The 19,039-nt window shown below is 42.7% G+C and overlaps 1 protein-coding gene across 7 annotated transcripts in view; it reads right to left on the bottom strand.

The window, feature by feature from the left end:
- Arhgap26 (Rho GTPase activating protein 26) overlaps window positions 1–19,039 on the bottom strand; it is a 729,500-nt gene that overhangs the window by 127,573 nt on the left and 582,888 nt on the right. For all 7 annotated transcript variants that reach the window (XM_052742060.1, XM_052742061.1, XM_052742062.1 and 4 more), the window contains 2 exons: window positions 17,814–17,872; window positions 16,225–16,330 (listed from right to left, as the gene is read on the bottom strand). In XM_052742060.1, coding sequence (XP_052598020.1) covers window positions 16,225–16,330; window positions 17,814–17,872 — 165 coding nt within the window. The remainder of the gene's footprint in view (window positions 1–16,224; window positions 16,331–17,813; window positions 17,873–19,039) is intronic.

Genomic DNA, 19,039 nt, shown 5'->3' with positions numbered 1-19,039 from the left:
TAAAACTTACCTTCAAGCTCTGTCTTTACAAAGAATGGCCAGGAGATTACGAGCATGACTGTAATATTGATTCTTTGAGACAAAAATGCCATGCATATTTAGAGGCTCCTTCATAAGAACTTGTTTCACCAATTCAACATCAGTAAAGCACTCAACTTAGAGAGGAGATGGAAGAAATATCTAGAGACACTTCCTTGGTTCCTAAGGAAATTGAAGCCACCTGTTTGTATTTTGCCACAGTGCTACACAGAGCCAGCTTTGAGCTACTGAACTTAATGGAGGGGACAATTTTCAATTATCCACACTAAATGGCAAGAGTTATTCCTGAAAATTTTCAAATTACAACCCTCTAACCGAAACCCTTTTTCCAGTGACTGCCATACAATTCCAGATGTAGTCTGAAATGACAAGATGAAGACAGACCAAATGACCCATATGCTACAACTCTTAATCATTGTCCACAGCTGGGAAGAGGTCAGACTCAAACGCTGACACAAATGCTGAGTATGGGAATTTCAACTCAACCAGGGAATGGGATAGGCTGAGGAATGAGACTCTCCAAGGTGCAGAATCCAAAGGAACCCTACCTCTTGGCTGTGTCAGGATTATTGCCTCCTTGCACTCTACAGTCAGGCATATCCTTTGCTTCACTTGAGGTTCAGCTCTGGGAACATCTTTGTGTCTAGACTGACTTTCCCTGCAGCTAAACTAACCCTTTCCCCACTGCAGTGAGAGAGCACGAAGCCTTGAGTGCATAGTAGGCACACACTGTATCAGTGAACTATACCCCAGGCCTAAATGCCCTTTTTATTTAGTTACTATGCTATTATAAGCTGGGTAAGACATGAAATTGACTTTTGCTGAGTTTTCCTTTCTTTATTAGCAATCTTGCTAGTTTTCTTCTTCCTGTCTGCACCCAGTGAGTAGGGAAATACAGTTTCTTGGTTCACTGCAGTGGAGGTGAAACAGGAGGCATGTAAAGGCCTTCAAAGGCAGGTAACAGAGGTCAGAAGCAATCAGGCTGAAAGATCTCACTGGAGTCCAGTGCTGAGTGGGGAAAATGCTTAGACTACCCAAGAAAACAGGAGTCGAGACAATGAGAGCAGGAGCCTCCCCTCCATCCCAGGCCTGTCCTCACCCACTCCTCTAGGTGATCTAGACTATTGTGCACATCCAGAATCAGAGAGAGATGTCTCTATTCTGTTTTCTTGCTTGATGTCTGAGACTAGGTCTTGTTGTGTAATCCAAGTTGTCCTGGAACTCAGGGTCTCTCTTCTTCTGCCACCTTGGTGCTGGGATGAGATTTCTCTTTGACCATACATTTCAGTTTATGAAATTCCTCATTCTCCTCAGATAGACCAGACCTATCCTCTAACAAGACTTCTACAAAAATACTAGTCAAAAATGATAGCACTATGGGGTGTGGTGGGGATGGGAGGGGTGATCTGTGCATCCAGAAACAGTGAGCCCTTTATAAGGGATGTGTTTGTGATTGCGGGAGCACAGGGGAGCTAATACCTGTGACAGAGGCTTCCCAGACTTTACACTCTGGGATAAAAAGGACCTGCCCAGAGTCTAGCTAGGATCAGGTGGCAAGGAGCCATGGTGCTTCTGTGTCATTTCTCTCTGGTAGCTTAACATCAGCCCTATGAATCCTATGAAGAGATTCGCCCCTTTAATGCCTTGGTTCCATGGTTCTTTATTTCAATTGCTATTCTAGGCTTTAAGCTAGGCTGTTCCAATTCTTGACACAATACATTCTAACAACTTCCACCCCAACCCCTATAGTCTGGTTAACCATCTTACAGGTTGAATGATAATTACTCACTCTCTTAAACTTAATGCACTTTAAAAAAAAAAACCACTAAAGTAATATGGACAGGAAAATAATTTGGAACACACACTTACACACATAAATTTGCTAAACTTTTCATGTATGTATTCATACATTTATATGACAATTACATTTATATTTGTTAAATGCCCACGTCAACACTGAGTCCTCTTGTGTCTCCACCCCACCTCCATTCCCTCTGACTTCCAGGAGAAAACATCAGCATGAATATTACTGTAGTAGTTTGAATGAGATGTTCCCTACAGACTTCGGCATTTAAATGCTTGGTCTACAGTTAGTGGTGTGCTTGGGGGAGCTTCAGGGGGTAAAGTTTTATTGGAGGAAGTGTGTCAGTGGAGGCAGACTTTGAGGTTTCAAAGACTGACCATTCCCAGTCCACTCTCTCTGCTTCCTGCTTCTGGTTCAAGATGTGAGGTCTCAGTTGTTCCTGCTGCTACGCTTGCCACCTGCTGCCACAATCCCCACCTGGACAGACTCCTATCTCACTCCCTCAGGAAACTAAGACCAAAGAAACTCTGTCTTCTAGAAGTTGCCTTGGCCATGTGTTTTATCACAGCAATAGAAAAATAACTAATACAATCAGTGTGTATCCTTTTGAATTATCTTTTGATATTTTAAAACTGATTTGTGTGTGTCTGATTAGGGATGTGTGAGTGTGAGTATGAGTGTGTGTGTGTGTGTGTGTGTCAATTTCCAAAAATGGTAACAAAGTGTTCTGTCTTTTTAGCTTGTGTTTTTCACCCAATTTTATCCTTTTATGATAAATGCTATTCATTCTTTCAAATGCCTTGGAAGTAGGCCAGCATTGTTTATCTCTTTCCACATTAGTAGGCTCTAACCAACACTGCAGGGAACAACACTGTACACACCCTCTTGCACATGTGAGATTTGGTAAGATGCCTAACAAGAGAATTGCAAAGGTTTGCAGAGCTTATGCATTTCTCAATACTGCCAATCTGTTCCTCACAATGAATCGGTCATTGATTTGGACTGATGGCTAGACAGAAGAGGGAGCAAGTTGAGAAATCAGAAGAATTCCTTCGAATTGTGTTGAGAAACCTTAAAAACCTCTGAGTATTTCATGGACAGACAGGTGATTATAGGAAAGAGAAAACAGTTAAAAGGAAAAGCCAATATCAAGATTCAAAGTGCATCTTTGGTCACTGTGATCCTTATTAGCAGCATCCAGACCTCAGTGTAAATAGAAATGAATGGGAGCTCCTAAAAAAATAAAAAATCCCTTTTGTCCCTCCTTGTCGCACTGTGGCTGAGGAGCTCTTTAATGGACCCAGTGATTTACTTTCTACACACACACACACACACACACACACACACACACACACACACACACACACACACACTATATATATATATATATATTATATAATATAATATATATATATATATATATATATTAGTATGGTCAATGTTAAATTAACCAAGATACATTTTTAAAGCCCTCAAAACAAATTCAAGATGTTAATTTTAACCTAAAAGTCTACTGTCTCTTTCCTATAAGTAGATAATCAATAAGGAATCTTCAAAAAAAATTCCTATTTTGATGATTATAAATTCTAATCAGTACATACAATGCTTATTTACACAGCTCTATAAAACGTTGACCTCTAACAGAACAGTAGTTGTTACGCACATTTGAAATGTTAAAAGAATACTTCCTGGAATTATGACACTCTTGTTCTAGGTAATAATCAGAACAATTCTGATGTTTCAATAAAAAGTAACCAACAGGAAAAACACAGCTTTAGCCCCACTCCCCCTTCTCCATGGTCTTTGCTTCTTGCCTTCTCAAACAGAGCTGCGCTCCCTACCTGAGCTCTTGCACCATGTACCCCACACCCAGGCATCCAGCACTGCAGTGCAGGTTATCTGTGGACAGATAAAGTAAGCAGGCAAACAGAATGCAAAACTTCCTAAATTACAAGGCTTTACCATTTCTAGGGCTGCTAAGCTCAGCCTTCTCCCTGGCAGAGGTGCCAGTGAGCAAAAGTGCAGACAAAGGACAGGGGACAAGTCAGACAAAAGGGATTCTGTCTGAGAATAACCAGAGATTGACTGTTCTGTCCCTGTCCCACCCAGTCCCACTACTTGAAGTTATAGATGTCTCCTAAGTTAAAAGGGGCTCAGACTCAGAGCCTGCTCCTCTCATTAAAAATAATTATAACTGTTTAAATAGCACACATGGTTATTATATAAAAATTCCAAAATAAAGAAGCCAAGAGAAGAAAGCCCAAGTTAGAATACCATGGCTACCTTGTACACTGTTTTCCTTGAGTGCAGTGTGTGTGTGTGTGTGTGTGTGTGTGTGTGTGTGTGTGTGTGTGTGTGTGTGTGTGTGTTATATGTAAGTACATTTTTTTTAATTTAAAAAAAAGGATCCTTCTAAATCTATTGCTGAAGAAACTTAAAGGGTTGGTAAATTAGCTCAACACTTGGAATAAAACAAGTTTGAAAAGAAACAGGAAGAGAAACTCAGTCAGTCCAAATTCCCTATTACCACCTAATAGAAATAAATACTTAGCAACTTGCCTTGTCCTCAGCAAATGCTATAAGAGACACAAAGAAGTGAATCAGAAGGCCAAGTGTGCCTCTTGGTGTAGCTCTGGCCATGTCTCCTTCATCAGAGATTCTCTTAGACACCAGTGACCCTGGAGAACATGGTTGCCAGTGGGCTGGCACGCCCAGAGAATACAGAGATTGGAGGCGGCCATTTAACAACACAGAGTACATAACAGAAAATTGCACTTGTGAAAAGCAGCGCTCTACCGGAACTCTTAGATTTCTTTTTAAAAAGCACCTTTACAGGCAAGTTAGGAATTTAGTTTTGTATTGCATTGCCACCTGAAGGGAGCTCCTGCAGGGGAAGAAGGCATCACACATTTGCATGAGACTTACCTTCCTTTTCTGTCCATTCAGATCAGACTTAACACAAGCGAAACCATTTCAGATGCACCATTCATGTCAAGGATCACCACAAACTGATGGCACACAGAGAAAGTTACATTTTTGCCACTGTCCTCTGCTTTGCTAACCATCTGGCTAGGGCCGGAGAGAAGGACATTGTAAATCAGGAATAACTGGGGGAAAGAAGCTCGTAAGTAGGTAGTGTACAAAGCCATTTACATGACAGCTCTATTTAAAAGAAAGTGTACTTCTTAAAGTAGCAAAACGATAATTCAGAGGATGAGAGAACCTGACCAGGCAGCTAGATGGGAAGACATGGAAGGCCCCAATTTTCCTAGTGCCTTCAGCAAATACAATTGTGTCCAGTTCTGGTGAACCAAGTCTTCATTCTATCAAGTATCATTTGATATGCTCTGGGTCCAGAGTGTGCCCAAAGGTAAGTAGAGAAGGGAAGCTAGACCCTTGTGAAGTGCCAGCTAATGTAAAATCAGAATCAATCATTCTGGGAAACTAGGACATATGCCAAGGTATTAGAAGAATAAGAAAACGTTGTGTTGTATTTTTTATTACGATGGTTCTATCTGCACATAATAATGCACACTACAGTTGCTCAGACCCTCCAAACAGGTAGTGTCTGTGCCAGGATCTTAAGCTTCTAATGCAAACTGGATTCTTTATGGCAAAGAATGGTCAATAGTAAGCTCCTGAATAACTGATACTTTTTACTTACCAAGTATTCTTTGAGGATGGCAAATACAGAATCCACTTTTTTTTTTTTTTAATTTCCAATTGGGTGCCTTTGCTCATAGCATGTGAGAATGCCAGCAAAATACCCTCCTACTGCATTCCCTGTGAACAGCTATGACAGCTCTATGCTAGGAATGCCGACTTGTAGTGGAATCACAAGAGAACAAAAGCGGTTGGAGCTGAGACATTGCAAAGTCAATTCTCCAACAGGTGACCCTTGATACTTTCCCTGAATACATTCTTTGTCTTTCTTTCATGTATTCATTCAACAAATGATCACCAAGTACCTACTTTTATGGACAAAGCATTGTCTAGATGCCAGGGATACAGTAGTGCTGGTCAGATGGTCACTGTCACTTACAGAGCTCATAATTCAGTAGAAGATGACAATAACAAATAGCCAAGTAAGTCATATATAGCGTATAGTTGATGGTAACACATGCTATGGGGGAAAAATTAAGAAATGCAGGTGGGTAAGGAATGCTGGGATGGAAGGATGCAATTCTCTGGCCAATTGAGGAAGACATTGTAGAGAGGGAGACAGAAGTAAGGAGAGTTATCCCTAAGGACTGAAGGGCTACATCCTGGACACAGTAAGCAAGATAGAGTGTTGTAAAATATTATTTTAAGTTGTGTTACAATTGTTTATGCTGTGGAATATTTGTTCAATGATGCAAAGATGTGTTGCATTCTTTTATGTTGTATTTGTTTAACTCTATGAAGCTTTGTTACTTTGCCTGGCTAAGATACCTGATTGGTCTAATAAAGAGCTGAATGGCCAATAGCGAGGCAGGAGAAAGGATAGGTAGGGCTGACAGACAGAAAGAATAAATAGGAGAAATCTGGGAGGAAAAGAAGAAAGAGCAAGAGAACATGAAGTGGAAAATTCCAGGGGCCAGCCACCCAGCCACCTAGCTACAGAGCAAGCCATGGAGAAAGAAGTAAAGAAAGATATACAGAAATAGAGAATGATAAAAGCCCAGAGGCAAAAGACAGATGGGATAATTTAAGTTAAGAAAAAGCTGGCTGGAAACAAGCCAAGCTAAGGCCAGGCATTTGTAAGTAATAATAAGCCTCTGTGTGTGATTTATTTGGGAGCTGGGTGGCAGGCCACCCCAAAGAGTTAAGAGCTAAAGAGTAAAAAAACAATCAACTACAACAGAGAAAAGGCAGTTGAAGAAAGCAGGAGAATGTGATGTCCTAGAAGCTTCTGGATAAAAGTCTTTCAAGGCAGGAAGAGTAAGAAAGAAGGGAAGTCTGAAGCTGATTCAGCAAAACAAAGTCACAGACAACACTTTACAAGGCGCTTCCCTAGAGTACTGGGTAGAAGCCTGTGCAGGTTCAAGAAGAACCAACAGGAAGACAGGAATTGTGAACAGCAAGCATAGAGAAATGGGATGCTGTCTACTGAGGGCGTGGGGCTGGGGAGGTTCTTCTCAGTTCTTCTTTTCTCAGTTTTTAAGGAACTGAGGAAATGAGAAGCATATGTGCCAACGGGAAAGACTGGGGGACAGGAGGAAGAGAAAATGTGAAAGCTGAATGAATAAGTTAAGTCTCAACTGATTGGCTCTATAGCCACAGGATGAGCATGACAGACTGCCTTTAGGTGGAAACAAAGGACAGCTGGCACAAACACACCCATGGGTGTTAATCTGGTGGTAGAAGATCTGAGTGAATCTACTTTTTCTGTCAAATAAGAAGTAAGACCTGTGATGGTCATCTAGAAGAGAGGCAGTGGCTGAGGAAAATGCAAAGAGCGATGTCAGCTAGCAGGAGGAACCTCAAGAGAGCTTTGCAGTACCTGATGGTTCAACTCTGCTTTCAATTATGACACTACCCCAGAAACCTCCCGATAACCTTCCTTCTTCTACACATATTTTAAATTACTCAAAGCTAACTCTTGTTGTTTACAACTAAAAAAAAATCAACGTGCCACCTCTACTTTGAAGCCTAGGACGTTCTATTTTCTCACTGAAGGCCTGACGTTAACAATGTTGGACCAATTGTGTACACCTTTAAGTGTACAGGAAGACCCTGCAGTACACCAAACATTTTGGGTTACTTTCCCAGCCATTGAGTAGGATGAGGAAAAATCAGGCTTATATTTATATTACAGAATTGGAAACAAGGTCATGATGCTGAGCTGCTCAAAGAAAAATGTCCCTGTACAAAGCAGAGGACTGGCAGGATGGTTCATAATATCTTACCTTTTCTTCCAACCTTGTATGAGTTAAACTGCAAAAAGGACAGGGTATCTCCTAAGGGAGAATGAAGCTGCATGGATGCACAGTCCATGCACATGCAAATTTCAGTGACTAACAAAGATGCATAGGTAAGATCGCACTCAGTGATAATCTGGGCAGCAGGGAGGATGCACTTCACAGTGGACAGCACTGTTTAAGACAGGAATGTATCTGAGAGGGCCATGAAACTAGATCACACAGAAGGCAAGTCAGTCTCTCACAAACAGAAACATTTCAAATATCACAGAGATGGGTGGAAATTTCCAGATCATGCAGACTAAGATGAGACTTCGTGATATAATGTGTCCCCCTTCAGGAAATTAAGAATTATTAAACTGCAGTAAACACAGCTGCTTCTGAGATAAAATCAGCCTTGTGACACCAAGAAGCAGGAGCGGAAGGAGGAGGGGGAGCAAGAGCCATCCTTCCACGGAAATCAGCTCTGCTCGGCTTGCTCTGATGAGCAGGTGCTTGGCTCCCTGGCACTGCATCACGGAGGCCCTGAATCCTCACAGAGAAGTGTGAGGTTCGCTGTAAGGTGCGACCTGAAACCAGATATAACAGTTCTTTCTCCCAGCTGGCCCTGGGCTAGCTCATCTTTTGCTAGGGAGAGGGAGATGCTCAGCCCTCTGGCCCAAATACACACCAGGAACCAAGGAAAGAAAAGAAGTAAACTGCAGTGTACATGTGCACACAGAAATCTCTCAGGAAGGAGGAACCTTGTGCAGTGTTCAGCATCTAGTCCCAAAGGCTTTGCTTACCATCCTAGAGGAAAGACTAGATCCAAAGCAGGCAGTCTGGCTCCCGTATGTTCTCTCTTAAGCACTGTGCTCTCAGTGCCTACAGATAAACTTCAAATTCCTACAAGTCTGTCTTCCTTACCACACAGGAATCACAACTACTTGAAGGATTGGTGAAAACCCAGACAGTATAAAAAGAGTATCTTCTGTGGGAGGGAAGTAGCTCAGTTGGTAGCATGTTTGCCTAGCACACACAAAAGCCCTGGTTTTGATCACCAGTACCATATAAACCTAGCATAGTGACACACACCAACAATCTCAGCACTCAGGTGAAAAAGCAGGACTGAGAATTCAAGGTCATCCTTAGTCACATAGGAAGCTTGAGACCAGCCTAGCTAGATTCCATAGGACATTGGCTCAACCTGCCCTCACCACTCCCCCAAAAGAGTTCAAGTCATTCTTAGGTACACAGGGAACTTGAGACAAGCCTGGGTAAGAGAACTTAGCTAAACAAACAGGCAAACAAAACTCAGAAAGACTGAGCATGCAATGCAAAGAGTATGTGGTGCTCAGTGAGAGAGGCATCCAGTTCCCCAAGAGACATTTAATCACCAGCTCCCAGAATCACTGCAGAACTAACTCCAGGCTTCGCTGCACCCGTCAAAGAAGGAGGTAAGGCAGCAGGCTGTTGATAGTTTTGCTTTTACAACACCACTTGCAGAAAACAGGGGCAGAAACTAAGAAGGAAAAGAGAGGGTCCCCCTTCCAAAATGGGAACGGCAAGTCCAAGGCTGGCCCTTTGAGTTCAAAAAGGATAAATTATAAAAGAGGAAAGTCACTGAAAAATAAATCCAACTAGTGGAACAAGTGAAAACCAACAAAAGGCCCAAATCAAAGGGGCACAAAGACTGCAGAGAACCGGCAGCTTGGAGCCAAGCACTCCCTGCTGGATGAGAAGAGTGAATTCGGAAAATTTGTTTATTTTTTCCTTTTAAGAAAAAAAAATTAAGCCGGGCAGTGGTGGTGCATGCCTTTAATCCCAGCACTCGGGAGGCAGAGGCAGGCAGATCTTTCTGAGTTTGAGGCCAGCCTGGTCTACAGAGGGAGATCCAGGAAAGGCGCAAAGTTGCACAGAGAAACCCTGCCTCAAAAAACCAAAAAAAAAAAAAAAAAGACAAGAAAAGAAAAAAGAAAAAAATTAGACTTAATGTGTATCTTTCTTTTACCTGACCCTGAAGGCCACAGACCATGAAATCCTTAAGCAGAAAGTGTTTGAAAGGGGGTTGAATAGGGGTGGATCTCTGACTACTTCTGCATTCCCATTAATTTAAAGTGATAAGCTGTCTGTTTGCTCTAAAATAGGTAGCTGTCCTCTGTGCTATGTCCCTTCAAATAGTTTTTTTTTTTTTTGTTTTTTTTTTTCTGGCTCTGACAGTAATAGCTGGAGAGGTTCTTTTGAGAATCATTATTCTTCAGACACACAAACGGAACAGAACAACTTCTCCCAGCCTTGTAAGCATGAAAATGATGGGAAGCAGCATCTCCTGGTTCTTGCTGAGACCTCCAACCTATCCTGAATAGCTGCTCGTTCACGAGGAAAAGATACAAGAGGCAGTCAGGTCAGCAGTTCTCCTAGCCCATTTCTCCTTGTTTGTTTCCCTGATCGCCAAATTCTCTTTGGAGAGAAGCAGACTGGTAGTAACCCGAACACATGCACTATGACCAGGCAGGGAGGAGGCTTAAGAACTGGGCCAGGCCCAGGAAACAATGGGGCTCTGGAGGACTTTGGAAAACTGGAAAAGCACACTCGGGCAGATAGTGTGGCTTCTCCTCCACTCTAGGAGGCTAACACAGACACTGGAATTTTTTTTTTAGTAAAATTACCCCTTTAAAAGTGTCTGAAACCTGTTCAGATTTTTAAACCAGCAATGTGTGGCAGTACCACAGAACAGAACGCATGTGGGCTGCCCCAGCCAGAGGCTGGTTTGCAACTTCTAGGTAAAAAAGAATGGCAAGGGAGACAGACTGCCCATCCCTGGGAAGCTTCTGATCTAATAGAAATAAGGGAGACGTTCATTCAGCAAACTGTGCCATGGGCAGAAAGTGATACACATCAAAAGGGAGACAGAGAAGGTAACGGGAGCTTAGGCAAGTGAGAGGTGCTTGAAGCAGGAAGGAATCCTGTAGACTGAAGCATGTGATCTGTGCTGAAACTAGAAGGAGGGAGCTCTGGGCAGGCTACAGAGCAGCCATTCCAGAGAGAAGAAAGTGACTGCGAAAGGAAAAAGACAAATCAGGGAAGATGTCTGAGAAATGGCCATGAGACTACTCATGCTTCAGCCCCACCACTATCCCTTAGTGTCTGTCGACAATGCATTCCATAATGGAGTGTCACAAGGGTGACTACAAGAGACAGAGCTGCTGCAAAGTCCAAAGGGGCTGAAGACTGCATGGAGGGTTTCATCAGAATGGCAATGGAGAAACTGCTTTTGAAGTCATCATTTTGTTTTTGTTTTTTATAGCAGAGGAACTGAAACATACTGTGCTCCAAGTTCTCTACCTACAGGGCCTACACTCCATGGACTGGAGGGAGAGCCAGCCATTGCAACCCAGAGAGAAGGCTTTACTAGCAGACTGGAAAGACTGACAGCTTGGGGAGGGAGTGATAAAAATAGAAGTACATGGATTGAAGAAATAGAGAGTGGTTCAATCAAAACTAGTCAGGCTTGGCGGCAGAGGTCAACCTGGGACTAGCAGCCATGATATGGCTCCATGGGATATCAAGCCACAAGAACCAGTGGCCCAGCAGACATGCAATTCCATACTGGCAGCAGTAGGATGTCTAATGGCTACTAGAAAGAACATAGGTTTGGGAAATGGGGTACATGGCCAATGGGCCAGCAGCCTGAGAAGCCATAGGGAATCCATCTCAGATAGCGATTGTATCAGAAACATTAATTGCAGTGAATGTGACTATAAATTCTCACAGCTATTTGGTCTGGAGTAGCATTGGTGGCTAAGAAGGCACCAGCATGTCTCATGTACTTAAAAGGTGGTGGCGCACGCCTTTAATCCCAGCACTCGGGAGGCAGAGCCAGGCGGATCTCTGTGAGTTCGAGGCCAGCCTGGACTACCAAGTGAGTTCCAGGAAAGGCGCAAAGCTACACAGAGAAACCCTGTCTCGAAAAACCAAAAAAAAAAAAAAAAAAAAAAAAAGTTCATTCTGAATTTTATCTTTGAAGCTTGGGACGGATAAAGCATAGCAGAGTTATATGTGAGATATGTGCCAGTGCCGTGTATCAGTGCCCACTTCCTTTGATTATGATACCCTAAGAATATCATGGAATGATATTTAACCATTAGGTCCTACCCTTTTTGGAGCCAAGGTCTACCTTGGCTTGTAACCACAAACATTTCTACATGAATTCAACCTACTGTTTCTAGATCCTAAAAGAAATATGAATACTTTCGCCTTGATTTCCAAGGATGCAAGTACTCAGGCTTCAGTCATAGGATTGAGAAAAAAATCTAAGCCACCAGATCCTTAGAAACTTATAAGAAAAAGAAAATCTTTCTTACTTCTAAGCCAAACATTCGCACACCCCCTCAATATTCTTTCCTGATCAATGTAACTGTTACACTTTTGTCCTTTTGGAAAGTCACAACAAGACAGATTTATCAAAATAAACATCAGATAATAGAGTGATGAAAATAACCAGAAATGGGAAGGCATAACCACAGAGTCTATTTTGCCTTCTTTATTACTCCTTTACCCCCAAATCTCATAATTTGGTATATACGAGCCCAAACTGCAGAAATTGGCCATTTGGTCTCACGTGACCTGACTGAGTCAGCTCATCACAGAAATATCTCTAGCAAGCTTAACATCTGCTGAACGGTATTTTGCTAAGGCTGCTTGGAGCAGACACTATACGCTGCCTATAGGAGGCTCTGCTTTCATTCTAGTGTCTGTGCCTCCCACAGCAGCTCAGGTAAATTCTCTGTTATAACCTCATCATGATGATTGCCTTCTCCTTGCTGACAATTGCTTTGGATCAAAACAAAACAAAAAAACAAACAAAACAAAAGAACAAGAACTGTGGACGGGAAGTCCTGGAGAACATCTTAGGAAGCATCATCCTGACTCCTAAAGAGGCTCTAGGAGAAACAAGGTTTCTTCCGTTTCTGACAAGCACTGATGTGCAGGGACACAATGTAACATCTTCTGACCCTGAGAGGAGGCAGCTGAGCAGGAAACAACCTGGGTCCTTCAGAAGCCACAAATTAACTAGTTCTCAGGATTGACTTTTTGTGATGACATAACAGGTCCCTTTATTAAGCCATTTTGAATTAGGTTTTCTCTTTATTAAAGTCCAAAGCATCCTAAGCAATGCAGTACTACTACCTGTGATAAGCAAGACGAGGTTCTGCTTCTGTGTGCTTAGCAATACTGGGGTAATTGCATCCAAAAGAGAAAAAAAAAAAAAAAAAGGGAAGATTCATTTCTCTGTAAGTGTTTTGGGAAAATCAGCTGTGAAAGGCTGTTTTTAATAGTGACCCTGGATGTATAGAAGGTGCTTTGAAATCCTCCTACAGAGCACAGACACTGTCATAAAGTTAAGGATGAGCCACTGTGAATGATATGTGTGGGGTACGCAACATACTTGGAGTCATCAAATGTGTAAACATCAGGAAACCACCATGAAGTTGGTCTTCATTACTCATCCACTGTTCTTTAGTTCTTGTTTCTGTTGTGAGCCACCCCTGCCCCATGTGTACCTGGTGAAGCCACAGAAATACACCACACACACACACACACACACACACACACACACACACACACACACACACACACACACAAACGGGGAGGGGGAGGGAGAGGGAGACAGAGACAGAGACAGAGACAGAGAGAGAGAAAGATGAGGCTTAAAGAGGAAGAAGTGCAGAGATCCAAAGCTAACTGGGCCTGATTTTCTTCATAACAAAAATGCTTTGTGTATTCCTTTAGAATAAATTCATGTGCTTAGAGCTCAATTTAATGCAAAATCTGGAGAAATCAAAACAAGATCTTTTTAAGACCAATTTAATGATGACAATAATATCTTTTGTGTTTGAAGTGTTGATTTTCTTCATCTCACATGCTTCAAATTTCCAATTCACATTCCTCTCTAATACCATCTCCCTCTCCTCGAAAATGTTTCTACATGGCCCCTCCTGCAGGCCAGGGCCTCTCAAAGGTCTGTTTGTGTATGATGTATCTGGGAAAGAAGCAGAAATGCAGCAGTTGCCAGTACAGGCACAGTATGACCCAGAGATGCCAGTGTGAACCAGCACTCTGGGTGGCTCCAGCCACACTTGCAGGTAAGTGACTCCAGACTGTACACTAGATCCCGGCACAAATAGAAAACATCTAATTATCATAGGAGCTTTAAGCTGGATCAACACAAACATGCACATGGTTGCCTGTAATTTTGATGTTCCCTTTGAGGTCTGGAACAAACCCAACTTCCCTGTGACTTGGATACATCTTAGCAATAATTTTGCTTTAGAGGTCAGGAGTTTTATCTTTCCCTTCCAAGCCCCACCCCAGCCCCCCAAATGTATTTTTTTCTTGAGTTTAAACATACAGTTTATATAAATTTTATAGAAATATAAAACTTTATAAAATATAAAACAAACAAAACCCCACACTACATAATGTCTGACTTTGAACCAGAAACTGAGATACCCAAGCAAACGCAAACAGTAGGCAAGAGGAGAAGCAAACACTGGGTTTTCCAGCAGTCGGCCCTGAAACCAAAACTTAGGAAGGAAGCTGACCATTAAGCAAGTGGCCAGGGAACAATAGCGCAGGCCAGTCCTAGGCTAAGTCTGAGCCAGAGAACATTGGAATTAAACAAAGCTTATGCCCTGAGCTCAGTTTCCCTCACAGCTGGGCTCTAAAATAAGGACAGCAGTGTAAGCCAGAGCATTGTTCAAGTAGGATCTGAGAACTCCTTAGCTCTAAAGAAACTCTGAGCAAGGCTCCTCCACCCATCTCTCTCAAGGGCATCTTAGAGCTCAAGCTCTGTGGAGCAAGGGCACAGAGCAGAGCTGAGAGCTGGAGTCTGTTTCAACTCAGCAGCTCTAACCCACAGTAAGGCAAAGGCGCTAGCTGATTGGTAGACGTCTTGGTGCTTAAATGAATAAAGAAAAGGCATAAGGCCAAGACAACTGTCATCAAATTACACAAAAGGCTCCAGACATGCAGTGGAATAAACAACCCCAGAAAACAAACCAACAAAAAATCAGTATACATTGGTTAAAAGGTAAGAAGTCAAGACCACTGGCACAACTTGTATATTCTATCTAGTTATCTTAAGTTGGAAAGAGGATGGACTGTTTTTTATTATTTTAATCATCTTCTTCTTTAAAGAGCCTTAACAGGGCTGGAGAGATGGCTCAGCCGTTAAAGGCTAGGCTCACAACCAAAAATAAAGAGCCTTAACAATCCTCAGGGCAATTTACAAATGGGAAAAATTTCAATACAGGTTCTGATGGATCATCATTAACTCTTAACCCAACTAAGTTCCTTCCAATCACACTGCTTCCGGCTGATCTCCAACCCTTCTCTCTTCCAGCTGCTCCCAGCCAGCTGCAGAGCCACTCGAAGACTCAGGGGCCATCACCAACTCACAAGCACCATTCACATACTCAGCTGAGTGTGCACCTGGAGCCTCCCATTTTAGTGTCTGCCTGAGTATGCAAAGTTCTGTTTGTAAGGATAGAAACTAGTTCTCTAGGTAGCAAATGCCTGACTTTGGGATGTCCATAAGAGCACCACATTCATCTCAGAGCATCAGGAGCTGTTTTCTGAGACCATGCTCCCATTACTTTAAGCAAATTTCATCAAGATTCTTTTGAAATTTGGGGGGTATTCTCTCTGCAAACTCACATGTTCTCAACTATGCTTCCTAATTATTTCTGAATGTGTAGTTCTGATACAGCATCACAAAAAAAAAAAGAAAGAAAAAAAAAAAGGAAGATCAATGATGGAAAATTCCTTGATTCTGCATATTTGTTTTTCACTAACACTTAGAACATCCTTGGTTCTTTACAATAGCCTTGTAAATCTTTATGGTAGACTAATGTGTGCCCCTCCATGAAAGGTAACATCAAGTGCTTGACGGGTGTACGAAAACTAACCATACCAATCTCCTATAGCTGAGTATCAACTTACCCCAAAGGGTTGTTTAAAGGCACGTGCGAAGCACTGGTGAAGGGTGGGCTTGTAGCACATCAGTTTGGCAAGTTTAGGGCTTTATGGGTTGAGTAAACGCCACACATTCATCCGCTACCACCACTACTTGCTCCAAATCCAAATTCTGTAACCACACAACATACTGTTCTTCCTCGGTCATCAAACGAACATCTAGACCCTGAAAACTCCACGAGGACCTGACATATAATGGCTGATATACTCTGGATTGACCTTGAGCACTGCAAGAGCAAACTGCCATTTGACCTCAGGTGACCTACACTGCGGCCCTCTGCAGGCTCCCTGGCAAAGGCCACCTGGCACTTAGTGTGTTCTCTGCAGTTACCACAGCACATGGTTCTTTCCCGAGCCTTCTCCCTACCTGACGCAACAGCAGGAGAGAGAGACACACACTGACCTCACTGTAAAGGTCAGAACTCTCTGGGGCGAGGGACAAGGAGCGGTAGCAGAGGAACCTACTTTGCCAGGTGGTTCATGAGCAGCTGCAACATCTGCCGATTCTTCTCCGGGAGCCGATGAACAAGGCTGTGGATCTCAGAGACTCGAGTCTCTTGGTTTTCCAGCTCTGTGAAGGAAGGCGGTCATGTTTTATGGGAGTCACAGCTAAGTGACTGGACAAGACAAGACCCGGGGAAACTAAAGCTTCAGCCCTAACACAGGGAAGATGTTCTCGAGGATTTACAACCCTGTCTTGTGTGAGTGCTCAGGGCCAGCATGGCTAGCTCTGAAAGGCCTTTCGACGTGCTTTCTGTATCAGAGTTCACGCAAATAACGACTGTGATGAAATGGAGCCGGTCAACTGCACACCCAGGGAGGGAGCAAACACGGGGGCAGCTGGCTCCCTAGAGGGTCAGCTTCATTTCAAGGAAAGAAAGAACTTTATGCACTTGTGAAGTGGTAAACAGATCTTATGTGAACATTACAAAGGTCTCAAATTTCAAAATAACGCATCTGGACACATCAAAGTAATCCACACTGAGCTTACGTGCAACACACCAGCCTAGTGGAAAGAAAGCAGTGACAGATAAAATAGCTAAATCTTTCTGTCACTCTATGACCTATAACATAGCCTGTCACCTTTAGATTAAACTTGGGAAAGTAGTTCTGTGTCTCTGGGAAATAGATTGCTAATACTCATCATACCTATTTATGGAAGTGATGTGAGGTTTAATTAGAAAATGATTGCTATGGGTTTGGAATTTCTCCTGAGAAAGAATTCACATAAACACCATCTTCACTCCCCCATGCCTTTCCCCTCCTTATTGAAGAGGACAAGCTCAAGTATGTAAGGCTAGCAGAACATTAGGTACTATAAAATTAGGCCAGTAGTGTTACCAGGATAAACAAACCCTAAAGGCTAAAAGGAACCAGGGAGAGGTACAAGCTATGGGCATCATAATACCAAGAGCAGTCCTGCCAGGTTTAAATCTGATAGAGAACCTAGCTGCCCCGTTACTGCTGGTCTGTTCCACGTAGACAGATTCCAGTACACTTAGGGTAGCTTGAACCTAATCCCTACGTATTTTAATACCAGTAATATGAACTAGGGGCCTCAATGATAGAGCCAAAGAATGATCAGAAGTTGTAAATGGAAGGCATGGTGGAAAAAAAAAAGACTGTGAAGTTACATAAATGGTGTCATACTCAGGGAAACACTTCCAATGCTCAACTTAGGAAATGTACAATGTCTGGTTCATTCTGCAGAATGCTACTTTAAGGACGGGGGGTGGCGGGGACAAACCCAAGAAGTTACAACTCTAATAATCAAAACTGCCTTTCTCTCTCTTCTCTCCTCCCTTCTATTCCCCTCCCTCCCGGCCAAGAAAAAGAGGTTTTCCTCTTCCACTGCGAAGTCAGAGTGGCAGTGAGGCCCCCAGGACTGGATGCCACTTCGTTTCTTTCCGTTACAATTTCATAAGCTTGTATGCAGACATTTTGCATGTAGAATGTGGCAGGCTAGACAGTCTTTATTTTGGGATTCTGAATGTTCCTCGAAATAGAAAAATCTATTCTTTTTCTCCTTGAAACTTCAACCCAAAGATGCTTACTTGCCGCTTTGATGAAACTTCTTTGAAACTGGTACATCATGAGTGGTCCTGGAAGCATTCTAGAATAAAAATACATAGACAGAGGCAAGTCAGTTCCACAGTAAAATGATTGCTCTTGCTGAGCAGCACGCTGAATACTGCCAAACAGCATAGCACAGCTCTAACACACAGAGCACAGAGAAACAACAGCCCTTGATGTAGGAGTACTGACTGAAAGTATATGACATTTCACCTGAAATTCTCAGTTTCACGCTTTCTACACCTCTTCCCCACCACCAGCATCTTGTTATGTCACTGAGGATGTCTACTTCCCAGATGCTGGGGTTACAGATGTTTGTGCCAGTCTGTCCCTCTTTCCTTTTGAAAAGGATAGCTACAACTATGCATCAGTCATAGAGCAGCAAGGGCTTTTGCAGAACTTCAGCACAAACCCAAAGACCTCCTTTCAGTCATCCATGAACAAAAGTGCACTAGGACATGAGTGAGAAACAAGCAACCAGCTTCATATCTGCATCAGTTGGCCTTAGACTCTCATTGCCCCAGAAGCTTGTTGTTGAAATTAGTGCTTCTAGAAACAGCATAAAAAATTTGTGTAGGTGTTTTGCTTCTAAGAGGAATATTACTTCAAAGTACCAAAGGGATACAGGACATTGTATCAACTGTGTGTGAACATGATGAACTACAAATGAGCTTTTTCTGATAATTCAGAAAATAATGAAACATTCTTCATCATTTGTTGCTCAGATTTCATTCATCAGCCTAGCATCCCCAACTCAACTCTTAGTCAGCCCTTGCCCGGCAGCTCCCTCTCTCAATGCCCCAAATAAAGCCTGCGTGACCAACTCCTTTTCTGTAACTTCCTTCTCTGTCTAGTCACATGGATCTTCGTAAAGCCTGTACAGAGGCTTACTCAACCCATAATTCCAGTCCTTCTCCTTAAGGCTACAACCCATCTTCCTGTACAACTACAACAAAGAATTGCAGTGTCCCTACTGAGTGCAAGTTTCAGGGCTCTCTCTCTCTCTCTCTCTCTCTCTCTCTCTCTCTCTCTCTCTCTCTCTCTCTCTCTCTCTCTCTCTCTCTCTGTGTGTGTGTGTGTGTGAGAGAGAGAGAGAGAGAGAGAGAGAGAGAGACAGACAGACAGACAGACAGACAGACAGAGATGCAAGCAGTGAGCCAATAGTCTAAATGAAGGATAGAGGGGGGGCAATGATATTGTATATAAT

The sequence above is a fragment of the Peromyscus californicus genome, unplaced genomic scaffold, assembly GCF_007827085.1.
Source record: "Peromyscus californicus insignis strain IS unplaced genomic scaffold, ASM782708v3 Scaffold_17__1_contigs__length_78620276, whole genome shotgun sequence".
NCBI classification, from domain to species: Eukaryota; Metazoa; Chordata; class Mammalia; order Rodentia; family Cricetidae; genus Peromyscus; species Peromyscus californicus.
The sequence above is the reverse complement of the archived record's forward strand: the minus strand, read 5'-3'. Positions and strand labels throughout refer to the sequence as shown.